Consider the following 16969-nt stretch of genomic DNA (forward strand, 5'->3'; position numbering starts at 1 on the left):
GAAATGAATTTTGTATACTTCAAAGAAGTGGGACAGAGTCACACAATGGACCAGCCACCACTTTCCTCTTGTGAATTCCTTTAAGCCATATTTGTGTGTTGACCTTGGTTTTGCAGATTATGGGTGCCTCCAGTAAGGAAGAACATTTATGAATCAAACTCTGCGAGAATCAGATCTTAATAAGGACTTATGGATGTTGCCATGTTATAACTACATGCGCATGAACTCATGGAAAGAGGAGGGTAAGAGTTCGGGGCAGAATACAGTTAAACGAACACCTTTCCAAGATTTCTTGGATCATTTTACATAGTCACATTATTTAGAGGTCAAAATAATTATTTTATCTGTAACAGGACAAAACAATTCTTGCTGCTGTGTATGTGCTTACATATTGTTTTTACTATGAAAGAAAGAAGAGGTAAAATAAAATTATATTAGACACTCACTTTATCTGCTGTTATCTCTGGAAGAGACTCCTCAATACCAAGTTCTCGTCGTCTTTCTGCTCTAACTTCTGCATAACTAGAAGAACAAACCAAATATGACTAGTATATTCTTGGATGATTTAGAAAATACCTCAAAACCAAACTCCTCGGAGGTACCTTGGTTACAAAGTATCCCAGGAAGTTTTCCAATGATTCTTTAAACTGCTATGACTTCTCTACCTCCAAAAATACCAGCAATACAGCTTCCATGCCGTTAGAATTTCTCTAATACAGATTTTTAAAAGGTAACTTACCTTACAACAGTGTGCGTACAGACAATAAACTCTGGCCTGGAATTCCACTGGTGATAAGTGATGTAGTAATGCGTTTGCAGCCAAATCCATTGCTGTCCCTTTGTAAGGAATCTGTAGTAACATGACTTCCCTTTCCCGTACTGCATCACTATAAAAGTGAAGAATAAAGTTTATTGTCTTTCCAGTCTGTAAACATTGCAATTACATAATAAACATTGTTTTGTGGCTTCATATGGCCCAAAACCATATCCAAATCCAGTATTATGACAATGACTAAGAACAGGTTTAAAACTGTAGCTTTCTTCCAAAGAAATTTACACTGCACTTTTCAGAGAACTCGCAGAATTCAAACTTTTATTTTTCTGGGATTTTTGACATATTGTGATAACTTTATGTAGAAAAAAATTTAAATATAGCTCTATGAAGAAAACCATAGCTAAACAGAAAGCTTATTCTATTACACGTTTAAAAAATTTTTGCATTTATTAAACATCACAAAGCTATTTAAAATGATATTGGAAGAACTGGAGAAATATTAGTCATAGTGCTGTGCATTCCAGTTTACCACAAAGAAAACTCTAAATTATAAAATAAAGTTAAATCTGTTTTCTAGTTCTGTATCAAAAGAAAAACGATGAAGATCAGCGGTGCAATAATGTCAAATGAAGGGAGTAAAGACACTTCACTCAAATACATCACTAAATTTCACTACAACATTTGTACAACTTAACAGACTTTAAACTGACATCTATAAAGCAAACCCGTTTTACTGTAGCAGCTTAGTCGTACTCACAATGCTCGTGACATTTTGCGAGATTATCTAGATCATCCACATGATAATAATCATAGCCTGATGTTCCCAAAACTTCAAATGGAAGATAACCTATTATCGGAGGTGCCCTAATTAATACAAAAATTAATGTCATTTTATTTTCACACACAAAAACCCAACCAAAAATTGTTTCATTATATAACTTTTCTTGTTTACAGTATGTGCTCTGAAAAAAATTAAAAATTAAACCCAACGCAAGCTATGCGTACTTAATGCTGATTAGTGAACTCTAAATATTACAGTCACCACTGCGATTCGGCTACTATTGCTGCTATACATAGAAGGAATTGCACCTGTGATCCAAGAATAGGAACTTCCATTCTAAGCTATGTCTAGATGTGAACTCTTCATTGGGTTCTTCAACAGTGCACATTTCCTAAAAAGTAAAAAAATAAAAATCTCTCTCAAAACTGCTCTATTCTAATTCATAAGCTCTTTCGAAATTCAGACTTACCTAAAGTTAGTAGATAACTTCACAACAGTTATAATGCCATTTTTAGACAGCTTCGTTGTTTTTGCTTGTTTAGATGCATAGTACTGACACAGAAACTAATCTCAGCTGTGCCGGGCTGACACTCAGTTGATTTAAACAGAACAGCCCCGGCATGAGATTAAACTCAAGCTCAGTATCTACAAACACAGTAGTACAAGCAGAAATCCATAGTTGCTGTAGTTATGCTTTTAACGCGTAACAAGCAAAAGAAGAGACGCAACACTCGCACCAGACACTGATCACAGTATATGCTTATAATGGGTAAAAAACATTAGCAAGATGGTTACATTACTTTGACTTTAGGGACAGGATTCTTCCTTTTAGTGAGTACGGAGTACTCCAAATCACTTTGCCTTGAGGGCACAGGCATGTACTACAAATAACACTCTCTTGTGACGTTTAGAACTCATGAACGGTAAGAGAAATGTTTGTATCCACTATTACAACAAATCCTCAAGGTATTCTGTACATCATTTTAAACGTACTCCACTCAGACATACGTGCAATCAGTGCATGTCAGTCGATTTCTATTGTCCCCTTCCAGAGAGGCAAAGACACCCCTCCAAGGACTGTGCCTCCTGCTGAGACAGTAACAAAGATAAATACCCCAAGCCAAGATTCTTTTGCAAACTCCACTCGTACTCCCTTACAAGAAGAAAGATGGATGATGGAATACATGCCTACATACAAGTATACCCCTCAAAGAACTACAATAAAGAACAGAGATCAGTAAATCATTCTTTTTTGGACACCTGTGCACCTTTGCCACACTTGTAGGAGCTTGCAGTGGTATTCCCATTGCTAGGAACACCGTAGAATCTAGCAATGATCAGATACAACAAAAATGTCCTGAAGGCTAGAGTATGGAACCCGCTGCTGCGCTGACAGAGGACGACATTCACGACAGATGTGGACAGACGAGCACACTGCTGCTCTGCAAACATCTATAACTAAAATGGCCCTGCGGAAAAATACAGTAGAAGACGAACTCTTGTTCATACAAAGGGGCCACCTTCCTTTTCATTCTTTCAGGTTATAATACAAAGAGTTTAAGTGGATATTTTGCATTTCTTTAAATAGATATTTCTAAGTTTTCTTTCTATGAAAGAAAAAAGTCAACCTATCTAGGCAATGTTTTTTCCTCACGTTCACTGGTGTAAAATCTCAAGACAATGACCAGAAAGTGAGATATATGACGGAGGTAATGGCCCAAGTTTGTGCCATTGGCACTCGGGGCACAAGTTCGTGACTCTTGGTGTGACTTCCAGTTCGCAAAACGTAACCTTCAAAAGTGAAACTACACCTAAAAGCCAAAGGTCATCTACTTTCCTACGATTACAGCATTTAATAAAGCACTGCTCATAGCAAAGAAATGACAGAGCAAGCCTATATCCTTGAGATATAGTTTTGATTTGTCGTTTCTTTTAATGTAATTATTTTGGCACGAGTTGAAACAAAAGGAAAAATAACTTAAGTGCAGGCAGTAAAATCACAGTCGAACCACCATCGTTAGAGAGGAGCTGACAACAGGTTAGTATCTGATTACTCAATGAATTTATATTAATGATTTACAGATATTCCACTGTAAAATAGCCCTGGGTAGAAGCTATTTTGTTCAACAAGGCATCTTGTTGATGTTGTCAACAACATATCTAGAAAAGACAGGAGTTCCATTTGTAAGAAAAAGTATTCAGGTAGAATCCTTTTGGCTGGATTAATCCTGTTTTCTTGATAGGATTCAATCATTTACCAGCCAAAATGCAAGACAAATGTTTTAAAGAACATATAGAACCAAATCCCTTCATTGGGGAGCAAAATTTGTGGCACATTTTTTTACAAAAGTGGTGGGGTCATATGCAGAAAATAAAAATGTGAACTTTCAGAGATTATTCTCTTGAATACTATGTCTTTCTGCAAAAGCACTGTATACCCTTGAGAAATTATATTCTATGTAAAAAAAACCACAGAACCATATACCATCTGAAATAAAAAGTGGCAGATGAGCAGGCAGGTTCTACCTTAAATAAGGCGATCCAGTACTAAAATACACATCTCATTACTGGCCGCATCACGCATCTGTTAGTAAAGTTACCGGGATGTTAACGTTCCTGACGTAACACTTATTTGCTAGAGTCTAGTCAATGCTAGCCTCGATAATAACAGATGGCATCAAAAGACTATAAACAAGCATTGTCAGATTAAAAGTTTTCATGCTGATGTTAATCTTCTTCACAAGAATGTTTCTCAGATGAACAGCACAAGTTGAAACCCTTGAGAGGATCTTTAAACCCCTGTAACGTGAAAGGTTCCTTAGGCTCTCAGGGCCTGGAAGTTCAGGTGAAGACGGATGAAAATTTGGCCAGAGTATTATCTGTAAGGCTTTCACCCTCAAGAGACCAAGAGACCTGAAAGATTATAAATGGATGTTCCTCATCCTCCAAATATTCTCTTCCAGAAGTAGGAAACACAAAAATTTTACTATTGTACATTCTAAACTGTCAGACTTTAACAGATAAAAATATTTACAAATACTGCTAGGTTGGTCTTTTTTCCCCATGTATTTTGTGAAGCAAAAAATCACTTATTTAACATCTCTACCAACCATAGGCATAACAGGAAGAACATTATTTAGACCCGCACGGGAAGAAAAGCATCAGATGAAAGATTTCCATGGCTTCAGGAAAAATAAACACCAAACTCTCTCTGGCATGCAGGCTGGAGAGACCCAATTCCTATTCAGCCTGACAAAACTGAAGAAGTTTATATGATTCTGCACAGGCTCCCTACTACACTTCCAAAGTGCAAAGTATGTAGACCATGTCTTCAGAGGATACCACCAACCACCTTCAGCTTAAGACACTACTGCATTCAACTTACATGCGGAATATTGAAATATTCAAAGAGTTCTGCATGACAGACAGCAGCCTAACCACGTGCCATACACATTTCATGGCATTTCTTCACAAATGAATTGTAAGAACAGATGTTTGATAGCAGACTATCCTGTACCTTGATTAATATGTTTGTAGAAAACATACAGTCTGAATCACCATCACAGACTATCCTATACTGTATCCTGAGTATTTATTTTGATTCATTTTGGTGAGGAACAGGCTTATACTTAGTAAAGTCTATACATTTCACACACATCCAATTCTAAACTTGTAAAGATATCTTCACTGTGCATTAGCAATTAAGCAAAACGTTCTCTTGAAACAACTGAGTTACTGAATAACAAAACAGTACTGAAACACAAAGACTTTTATTACCTCAAACCTGACTCTCAGTTGCTGACAAATAATTCAAGCTTTCATTAAGCCCTAAAGGATCTGCATCTGTGTCAAACTACAGCAAGATCACCAGCAGCAAAAACTTCACATCCAAGTGTCAACTAAAATGATTAATTTTTCCAGTGAAAGTGGAATCTCAGTGTTACCTTTCATTGTGATTGTTAAACTTGTTAAATTATATTTCTATGGATTTCTAAATTTATTTCTTGCATATTACTATTTGATATGATTATTTAGAAATGGCACTCACGATAGCAACCGTATTTGATACTTTGCATAACATTTAACCTATTTATGTTACCTAAGAAACATAAAACACTTTCAGTTTCATATAATAAAATGCCTTATGTTTTTCGTTAATCGCATTTGAAATGTGTGCATTCTCTCTGAAGTTTTATTGTTCAGGGTACATTTAAAAATGATATATAAAAGTGATTTCATTTGTATATACCTTGATAAATTGAGGTGTAGCTAATCTAACTGTGGCTACAAAGCAAACTTTGTCTTCATACGAAGGCCGGTGCGATCGCTGAATAGTTCCTTCAAAACCGTTGTGCGCCGAGTTGGGAACTGAGGGAAAATAGATGAGGTCAACACAGATTACAATGTAAGCATGAAGGAAAAATGGCAGTAATGTCACAAGACAAATGGCCCAATATTTATCTAATGTGATTTGCTTATAACTTAACATGCATTAAGAAAAATGCTACGTATAATATATACACGTATATATGCACAGAACAGTAGTTGTACAGTAGTACTGGGAACACAGTCATCAACTAACTTTCTCAAAGAACTAAAATTACAGTTAACATGATATTATCTGTGGCAAAGCAGTTTTAAGAAACTAATAACAATTCTAATCCTTCTTGGTAACTATTAAAAATGACTGGAATACATCTTCAAAAATATCTTTAAAGTCTTTATCTTATCCCTTCTCCTTTGTTCTTCAGAGTTTATCTTGCTTTGTAAGTTAGATTTTTAAATTCTGAATGCTTTCATTGCTCTACTCTGAACTCCTTCCATCTGCTTTCCTTCTGACAAATGGCGTCAAAACCAGAATGAGGACATACGGGTGCTAAGAAGCGCAGAGGGATTATTTCATGTGGTTTAGACTATATTTTAGGAAGACTTTTGCATTTTCACAATTTGGTGATTGGCCATGGTGATTTGGTCCTGTTTGGTTTACATTCCACAGTAAATCCTTTTCCTCAAGGCCTGCGATCTCGCTGACTGTAACCTTTTTCCATGTTCAAATAGTTTGTTATTCCTCAACGTAGTGACTTGCATTTGTTTAGTCAACTTGAGGGGTTTTCTTTTTAAAAAAATTATTTTCTAAATGTGGGGCTGAATTCTCATCCTGTTTTTAGTGTTATTGCATCATTTCATGACTGAAAACTGTGTTCATAACATTAATGAAAATACCGATCAAATCCAGTAGTCTATGAAAACTCCATTTTGAGGGTGAACATCAGTAATCTTTCCAACCAGTTTCTGTAGTTTCTCTCCCACTATTTCAATTAACACGTGCTTCTCTTGCACGTTTGTGAGAACAGAATATGACAATTGTCAAAAGTATATTTATAAAGTCCATCATTTATTTGCCTTTTGTCCTCTTACCCATGCAGTGTGTTACTCTTTGGTAGAGGAAACTGAACTGATTTGATGCTGTTTCTACCTGAAAAATCCACAGTGGTTGCTATTCAGTTCCTTGCTAGCTTCCTGAAGCTCACATATATAGCTTAATTATTTGTTGTGGAATATTTCCCAATATTTAATTGCAAGCGATAGGTCTGCAGTTTCTAACTCCTCCTCTTTCCAAGACCAGCACTATATTTGCCCTTTTCAGTCCTGTTTCTTGTCTTTTCTATAATATTACATACCTGCATTTGGCACAAAGACTCAACCTCTCCCCATTTTGTAAGAAAAATACTGGTATCACATAAAAAAGCATAGGTTTATTTACAAGATGCTGGGTTTGCTAATATTTTTCTGGCTGACCAAATAAACCTGCCTCTCAAGGAATAGCACAGGCTGGCCAAATAAATCAGAGATGTACTACAGAGGAGTAATATTAGTACATAACTAATAAAAATAACTTCAATGGAAGGGAGAAAGAATTCAGTGCAGAAAACTGTAATGGCTCATCCACTTATCTGAGTGGTAATTTTTGGCAGTGAAAGCACAGAATCGAAATGGGGGGGAAACCTAAATTTTACTTCCCAGCTCACTGCAGGTACTCTCAGTACCACTGATATTCAAGTTACTTAGTCACCTGCTTAAGTATGGATTATCCGTAATTAACTGAATTCAGGCTATTTATTTTAAAGCATTTGCTTAATTTTCTCTTACATTCTTTTAAAAAATGTTTTACAAGATACTAGTTTTCTTTAATTGAAAGCATTAAGCATAATTACCACATTTTGCATTCAAGCGCACAGACATGTAATACTTGACAGGCAGTTTTTCTTCTTTTTCTTTAAAACAATATAGAAGTGATATAACTCTGCTTCAAGCTCTTCTTTTGAAAGACTGATTTTAGTCCACCATTAAGTTTTGCACAATGGTCCCAAGCCTGTTTAACTGTGAAGGTGCCCAAGTATTCCACTCCAACATCCCTGAAATTACTTACCATTATTCAAACACTTGAAATTTCCTATAAATTTTACATATTCGTAGGTAGGTTGCTCTTTTGGATCTATTGTTCCTCGCAGCATATGGCAACAGAATTCTAGTTGATTTTTTGCTGAGAAAAGAATAAACAAATTAAAAGGCTACATGCTTGATGAAGCTCACAGGAAATGTGAAATGGAAAGCAGGAATAATTAAGCTGCATACTTATTGAGATACTGTAGAAGTTGTGATTACAAATGGCTACTGCTTTTAACCAGCACATTAACTAACCTAAAGAAAAGGACTCCTTTAGAATTTGTGCATGAAGGGTCTGAATGCTAATGACACAGAAACCCCCTGAAAACTAGAGCTATTTTTGAGAAGCACCTGCCCTAAATTTAATTTTACTAAAGCATGTGCTTCCAAAACCCATTAGGCTGCTATGTTTTCATTCCTGCCAACTCCTACAACTGTCTAAATAGAAGCTGTATAAACAAGACGAACATTTCTAATACATGGGGAAGTCATAGAGTAAAAAGCAATCCAACGCTCAAAATTTTTTTTTTTTTTTGGGGGGGGGGGGGGGGGCGGGGGAAGTGCTTCTGTTCTTCAGGGCTCACCCGTATGTTTCTGCTAAAATAACACAGGAAGAAAAGAACTGATCACATGTGATACAAAGCAGATTATTTTTAACACGACTGGTTTCGTCTAGGGTAGAGTGAATTTTCTTCATAGCGGCTCGCGTGGTGCCGTGCTTTGGATTTTGACTAAACCAGCACTGGTAACACAGGGATGTTTTCGTTATTCCTGAGCAGTGCTTGCACAGCGCAAAGGCCTTTTCTGCTCAAGTAGGCTGGGGGTGCATGAGAAGATGGGAGGGGACACAGCCAGGACAGCTGTCCTAAGGGCTATCCCATGCCGTATGACATCGTGCTCAGCAATAAAAGTTGGGAAAAGAAGGAGGAATGGGGAGAAGACGGTTTGTCTTCCCAAGTAACCATTACACCTGACGAAGCTCTGCTTTCCTGGAGACAGCTAAACACCTGCCAGCCGACAGTTAGTAGTGAATTAATTCCTTATTTCGCTTTGCTTGTGTACATGGCTTTTGCTTTACCTCTTAACCTGTCTTTATCTCAACTCACAAGTTTTCTCACTTTTACCCTTCTGATTCTTTTCCCACCCCCCTGGGGGGAGTGAGTGAGCAGCTGCCTGGGGCTGAGCTCCCCACCGGGATTAACCCGCAGTAACTACTTACATTTTAAGTATTCTGGTGTCAATGAATCACTTTCCAGCAGATGAGAAGACAATATTTTATAAATTTCTGAATGTTCCCCCTCTGGGATAAAATTAAATACACTCTGATCCACAAGATCAGACTGAAAGAAAAAGATTTAATAAGCATTAAAATAATGGAAGACATACAATGTCACAAAGCCTACTATTTTAATGCAAAACAATTCCACAGATCAGAAAAAACATGACTGACTCAACAAAGCCACCTGCTGGAATACACATGAATATTTTGCAAGAAAAAATCTCGCTTTGATCTGTCTTAATTTTGACACTGTGAACCATTTAATGAAAAATACGATGAATGCAGCAGAGAGACATACACATCAAAGTTCAATGGAGCTTGAATTAACCTCCCTGGGATGCAACAATTCCAAGTAAAGGAGTATTTTAATTAGAAATTATAGGGTGTTGTTCTAGGGCACTGTAACCTGTCAGTGGCATCCAATACGTTGAAACAATGTCTTGGAACAAAAAAGTGTCTCTCCCTACATCATAGAGATTATTATGTTACCAATAATTATATCTAATTGCAATTGATTTTATGAATAAATTTCATAATCAATTCCCCAACTATGTACACAAAACTGGGAACCATAGAGATGCATGCAATAAAATGGAACAACTGATTATATGCATAAATGCATTTGATTAAGTACTCAGAAAAGATGGATCATAGAATGTATGTTTAGAATATATAAATCACACCCAAAAGCAAAGGACAAATGTGCCTCTGAGAAACTGGTAAACTCTACTTTAAAAAAAAAAATAAAAAAATCACAATTACCTGGACATTTTTGTAAATTCTTGAGCTGATATCATGCATACCTTAGTGGAATTTGTGTTTTGCAGAATCATTTTTTAAATATGCCACTCCAAGACTTACAAAATACTCTTATCACAGTAAGGCAACTAGCCTGTAACAATGACTTGTCCCTCTCTTCTAAAAAATAATTCATTGTTTCGCTTATTCATTGTTTGTATTTTTGAGTACTAGTTAGCCTCATTTCAGAAAAACATTATTCAAAGGTAACTTTAAAAAAAACCCTGGGATGTTACATTTACCAGTGATCTATGCCACCAAGATTAAAGAAGAGTTGAGTGTGATAAAACCCAAATTATATACCTAACTTAAAAAGGAGAACCAGCAGCAATGTATTTCTTATAAGAGTTCTTTGGCAAGAAAGGAGTAAAGAAGTAGTTTAAAAAAATTCCAAGGATATAGCCTTTTAGCAACACTCTTCTGACTGCTGTAGAGACTGTGATAGGTGTGAACTCTAAAGGGTCTCCTGCAGTCAACTGTGTTAGTTCAGTTATGCTGAAGAGAAACTGATGCTGGCCTGGCACTTCATAATTCTGCCTAACAGAGTGCTGACTGCATTCTGTATTTCCAAAGGAAATGTTTAATATAGGAGACAGACCCACAGGACGGAATTGCGCTGAAGAAAAAGCATTAGAACAAAGCATATATCTGTTCTATAATGCCAAAAAGGCTAACAATTAATTAGCACTCATAGCAGAACACCATCCATAGATAAAGTGGTATGTTACAGACAGCAATTTGTACTTACTGGCAAATGTTCAAGTAAGGGAGTTATACTTTCAGACACATATATTATATTTCCATCTGTCATAATTGCTAAAAAAAAACCATCAAGAGCCTGAAATTAAACATAATGGGCAGTTAAACAAAAAGAAACAGAGCATATTAAAAACGTTAAGCTATATTCAACATGGAAAATAATTTAGAACAGTTTTAGTTTCATTTATTATAAAAATGAGAATAACTTTCACTACTAAAACTTCTTAGTCTTGCTTTTACACTACAAGCATTATGATTCCCATACTGTTCTGTTCCTAAATAACCGGTGGTTTCAGAAGCAAGACTTCAGTCCATATACAGCTATACTGTTTCCCCCATCTCCCACTCTGCCTGCCTGTTACTTTTAATTCCATCATAATTTTAAACATCAGAAAACTCCGAAAAATGAGCTAGAGACAAAAGCAAGAAGAGGTGGAAAAACTAAGAGAAGAACAAGTGAAAAAGGTGGTAAAATCAATGAATTTTAGTATTTAAAATCTTAATATTCCCAATCTCAGCAAAATAAAATTACAGCAAGATTTTACTGAGACTTGAAAACTGTGAGATACAGTTCTGACTGCCTTATCTTCTACTTAACTCAAACTTATTTCCACGGAACATAACGCAAGTATCTTTTAGTTGAACACTACAAAACACAAAGGCATGACAGGACCGTATTTCTAAATAGGAAATTTTAAAGCTCACATCTTTTTAACTATGGAATGAAAACACAAAGGGCTTGTTCATTTACTGTAATATTTTTCATTTAGCTATTATTAGAAATTGTTTCACTAGCAAGATACAAAAAACTTCTCATTTCCAAGGAAATGATAGCTCATTCTAAAAGTTTATTTCTAGTAGTAATCCAACTATTCATGTAATCTTCTTTAGCAAAGTAATGCTCACACACCATTTTTGGAAAGTGTAACAAGCAAAGAAATTAAACACTTTATTTCTCACAAGTTACATGGATGTGTTGAGCCTTTTTTATAATTAAGATTTTAAGTTACGCATAACAATTCTTTATTTGACTAGTACCTTCCTTATGTTGATAATTTAAAATACCCACTTTAATTTGACGGTAAAGATGTTCATTTGTGGACTTGCTTTGTTACAATGTTTTATGTAATTGAAATTCAATTAAAATAAAAACTGTTTTGCATTGCACTGCACACACAGGAATTTTGACTGTTTATCTTCATGAAAACATATAGATACAATAAAATACAAAAAGTTATGTCATCAAACTGAAAAAATTCATCGTGGAATGCCTCTCTTCTGAGGAAATACTGTACTCCCAGAAAAACAGAAATAACATACCTCTAACATTAACTGTGTGAACTCTTCATTACTAAGGAATGTTGGTTTCCAGTCCTGTCGAATCTCACTGGCATCTGATTGTGCAGTAATTTCTACAATGAAACATATATACAATATGAGGATCCATAGTTCCAAAAGCCATTCTTTTCCCACTAAGTCATATATACACAGCAGGACGTAGCAGAAGGTTCTCCCCTGTTGTTTATTCATTACATATGCATGTTGCTCCTTAAAAAGCAAGTAAGTATCTTCTCCCTATGTCATAATGAGAATTGTTTTCTCTTTCCTTCTACCAGTTTGTGCTACCATCCTGCCAGACTTCACGGTAAAGCTGAAGTTAATGACAGTAAGTAATGGATTTTGACAATAGAATAATATTCTTTCCTCTGAGACTATAATAAAATGTTTTATTGAGTGTTGTTTTTCAAGGATTTGGAAAGCCAAAATTCCTGATCAATTTAGGTTATTAAAACATATAATCCTCAAGTATCTTGGACAATCCTGGTCATTTTAACCTTTGCACTAAAAGTTGTCATTGTCCTTTTTCTCTTCTTCCCACCCTTTTCTGTAAAGAAATATGGTTACATTAAGAAAAGAATAGGTTTGCACCAAAGACTGTTAAGAGCTGTATGACATATTCCGCTGCAGAATTACGGTCTGGTTCGTACACAGAGACAAATTTTGAAGAGACAATCCTGTAGGACTTGAGAGAAATATATAGATTAACTTCCCATACATAGGTGAGAGAAACAATGGGTGTGAAGCAAAACTAGACCCCAGGTTCTGAAAGCTGACGCTCCCTTATCAACTGATAACTGAAACAACAAGAAGCGAGACCACGTAGTACTTCGGTATTGATGAGCAACAAGGCCATTACAGACGTAACAGTTGTAAGAGCAACCCTGAACAAGTCATTGTGAATGAAGAATTTACACAAACCCAAAGAACCAAACCATGTGGAGGTATTTAAAAGAGCTGTAGACGTGGTGCTTAAGGACATGGTTTAGTGGTGGTTTTGGCAGGGTGAGGCTGATGGTTGGACTCGCTGATCTTAAAGGTCCCTTCCAGCCTAGGCGATTCTGTGATTCTACATCTTTAAGGCCTTTTGATTTCTAAAGCACAAGTCTGTACAAAGGCCGTAAGCTGGTTTGTTAGTTCAGATGGCTCAAAGAGAAGAGAAAACCTGGAACTGAGTTAAATATGCAAAGGGCTGGAACAGTTCAGGGCTTTTTTTCCCAGACTGAAGGGGGAAAACTTTACCAAAGAGCTTTAGACTTAGCTAAAAGAACAGTAAACAGCAGCAATGTCATGCAAGAAACTGGCAAGAAGCAGAGCGCTGCACAGAGAGGGGGAAAAAATACCAACAAATAAGACAAACCAGAATTTCCAATGATCAAATCTCACAAAAGACATAAATTGATCAGGCTTTCACTACCTGTTTTGAAATGGTATCTTTTTGAAAAGTCAGTCTGGCTTCTACAGTAGAAAGGATTTATACTAAAGAAAAACTAAAATTTATGCCTTTAATGAACCATTCTGAATTATCTTACCACGAGTGTGGGAGTTCTTTTACATTTTCCGTAATTTGAACAAGTATGATATTGGAAAACCGAGCCAAAGTAACAGGAAAAAAACTTGTTTGACTTGGTAACTTTAGAGAAATGCTTAAAAATTATGGCAGAGAGTTGCATTCAAAGATAAATGACTCTGAGGTCATGTTCCTGAGCTAGATACCAGACAAAGATGCAGAACTAAGCTTGCACTCATCCAGCCCTCAGTTCCTGGATCTGAAGCAACTCTGCATCAGCACTGAGCATCCTCAAAAGAAATTGCCAGCTGGGGTGCCCAGTGACAGGACAAGAGGTAACGAACACAAACTTGAACATAGGAAGTTCCACCTAATCATGAGGAAAAACTTCTTTACTCTGAGGGTGGCAGAGCCCTGGCACAGGCTGCCCAGAGAGGTGGTGGAGTCTCCGTCTCTGGAGACATTCCAAACCCGCCTGGACGCGTTCCTGTGCAACCTGCTCTGGGCGACCCTGCTCTGGCAGGGGGTTGGACTGGATGATCTCCAGAGGTCCCTTCCAACCCCGACCATTCTGTGATTCTGTGTAGCATTTATCTGCGGGCTGTATGAGTATCAGTCTACTAGTTGTAATTATAAGCAGCAAAATTCTTCAGTATTTCATTATTTTCAAAAATTTCTTGTTTACAAATTCAAAGGAAGATGATAGGCAGTACTAGCCAAGGAGAAGCTCTCAGTAATATAATTTCAGTGTGCTTAGTCTGCTGTTTTTCCCCAATGAGAAACAGAATCCATGCTGGCCAATAACCAGCTCAGAGAGTTCCTCTGGAGCTGCCGCCAGAGTACCAAGCCTGGCCAATGTGGAAATGGTCCAGAAAGAACCAGAAGCAAGGCAGTTAATCAAAACCTGGTGGCTGAACACAGTAGGATTTTCAACAATAAAGCGGCTAATCAGCGCTGAACAATTCATTTATTGCTGGGGTCACTCTCTGCTTTATTGTAACAAACAGATCCAAGCACCTTCAGGAGGCAAAGAACGCTTCTGACCTTTGCCAACATTTTGTCCAGAACATTTTAATGTAAACCAGTGCAGAGCAATGCTACGAAGCACTGGCAGCCAGAGCTTTAGAGACCTTAATATGATACTTGCAGTCACCCAAAGCTGCATTCTGTCCCACCAGGTGAAGGACAAAAGCGTCATGCCCTAAAAGGCACCCATCTCCAGGGCTGCCTTCTTCCCCTTTATCCTAAAAAAATAAAAAAAATAAATTAAAAATAATCTCAGGAAGCACTTAGAAGACAAAATTATGACTGGTGCTGCTGGTCGGCTGACATGTGTTCAGTCTACGCTCTATTTAATGACAGGAATCATCAATACAAAATAAAGTGATTTTGAAACAGAATCAATTTTCACAAAGGCCTTAGACTCTACAGAACTGAATTTTACAGAAAAGGAGCCTTCATACTGTTTTTGTTATGAGAGGAGCATGCCTCAGAGAATTAAAGCAGCATAATCAATATTTAACTGGCAAAAAAACCCCAAACCTATGAATTCTTGCACAAATTACTCTCCCTCCCTTTCCATTTTAATTGTTATGTTTACCTTTTAACAGCAGTACTGAGTACACACCTGGTGCTACTTGAACCATAACACTAATGGAAGAGATGTGCTAGGGCATGGAAAAATATGTATCATACCTTAACATACCTTAAATTGACACACATACTGTTGATAAATACATACCTATCCTTCCACTTCGCAGCTTTACTTATTTTATTCTATAACCTAATAGCTGGTTTTTTTGTGCCTACTGCTTTCTAGTTAGTATGCATGGTCAGAAATTACGCAGGGAAATAGGTTAACTACCGAAGCAGCTCATTTTCTTGAATTTTTAATCTTGTTTTTGGCAGTGTGAACCACAAGGTGCCATATTAAGAACAAGTGTAGGAGCAGGAACAGGGTTTTTTTATATACAGAAATATCTAACAGCCATAAATAAGTGTACACTTGGTAGAAGAATTTTCTCGTGACAGAAATAACAACCTGTAATGAACTTCGGTACAACGTATCTGGGTATATCCCACCATCAGCTGACGCAAACAACCAGAGAAATAAAACAAATCAAGGATGTTCAAAGACACTCATCATTTTGACATTTCACATAATGGTTTACAAAACACCAAACACAGACTCATTGGCTAATACATCAGTGGATATGTCTTGAAAATTAGAAAGTCCAGCTAAAAGTATTTATAGGTTTTCTGTTTGCCTTTTTTTTCCCCAGCTAAAACGAAAAAAGAAAATGCCCGTGCTCCTGGTCTGTATGCCCACTGCATGCCACCCCCTCTCTTCAAACAACCTACCCCGATACTGCTTGCTGGAGACTGCAAGGCCCTTTGTGAAAGCAGCCCGTTGTGTAGATACACAACATGAAGAGAGGGAGCATGAAGTTCCCTCAGACTAGGTTTTTCAGCGATTTATTTGCTGTCTGTGGGACTTGGAAAGACAAACCAACTGTTCAGACCAGTCTTATCTAAATATCAAAATAAGTACTTCCACTGAAATGGATCAGCAGAGTTTTCCTGTGAAGCACAACTTTGACAACTTGGGTCTTATGAAGCCACTATATTCCAAAGGTCTCCATCTGTCCACAACAAAAAACTTGAAGGTTATTTCAAAAATAAATGCTTCTCTTTATGAAACAGATTTCTTTGACAACTATGGGACAAAAAAATATTAGTACTGGCTGTTGCAAAATATTAGCGAAAACATAGTTATATCTCTGCAACCTAAATTAGGATCTTAGGAATATCTTTCTTTGGGGACATTTTTTGACAATTAACTTAAAGGAGCTGCAAAATTGTCAATGTTTTATGTACTAAGTGAATATCATTAAAATAACTCAGAATTTACAATTTTTTTTTTATTATTACAAAGAATTACCTTTGTGCTTCCGTAAAAAGTCAATGCTCTTCTGCAGTACAGTGGATTTATCCATCTTCCGAGCATTACCTGGAAGCATGGAACCCAGCTCTTTGATAAGGACGTTAAACTGATCTCGACGTTTCTTTTCAGACTTGTTTCTAGACACTCTGAAAAACAAAACAGGAAATGTTTTATAACAAATATGACACTTTTTTAAAATAAGCTGCATAACAACAGCAAAAGAAATGCCGTTGAATAATACGGTTGTTTATTAAAGATTCACATTTTTATTGTTTAGAAATTGCCCCAAGTGTACAAGTATAGGATATTTCTTAGTTTTAAATAACTTTAATACTTAC

The 16969-nt window shown here is 36.6% G+C and overlaps 1 protein-coding gene across 6 annotated transcripts in view; it reads right to left on the reverse strand.

Annotated features, from left to right (window-relative positions):
- CLOCK (clock circadian regulator) overlaps positions 1-16969 on the reverse strand; it is a 65681-nt gene that overhangs the window by 14949 nt on the left and 33763 nt on the right. For all 6 annotated transcript variants that reach the window (XM_063335721.1, XM_063335724.1, XM_063335723.1 and 3 more), the window contains 10 exons: positions 16629-16777; positions 12160-12251; positions 10829-10918; positions 9223-9343; positions 7987-8100; positions 5806-5924; positions 1865-1947; positions 1533-1639; positions 740-887; positions 447-522 (listed from right to left, as the gene is read on the reverse strand). In XM_063335721.1, the coding sequence (XP_063191791.1) occupies positions 447-522; positions 740-887; positions 1533-1639; positions 1865-1947; positions 5806-5924; positions 7987-8100; positions 9223-9343; positions 10829-10918; positions 12160-12251; positions 16629-16777 (1099 nt within the window). The remainder of the gene's footprint in view (positions 1-446; positions 523-739; positions 888-1532; positions 1640-1864; positions 1948-5805; positions 5925-7986; positions 8101-9222; positions 9344-10828; positions 10919-12159; positions 12252-16628; positions 16778-16969) is intronic.

The sequence above is a fragment of the Chroicocephalus ridibundus genome, chromosome 5 (genome assembly GCF_963924245.1).
Source record: "Chroicocephalus ridibundus chromosome 5, bChrRid1.1, whole genome shotgun sequence".
NCBI lineage: Eukaryota > Metazoa > Chordata > Aves > Charadriiformes > Laridae > Chroicocephalus > Chroicocephalus ridibundus.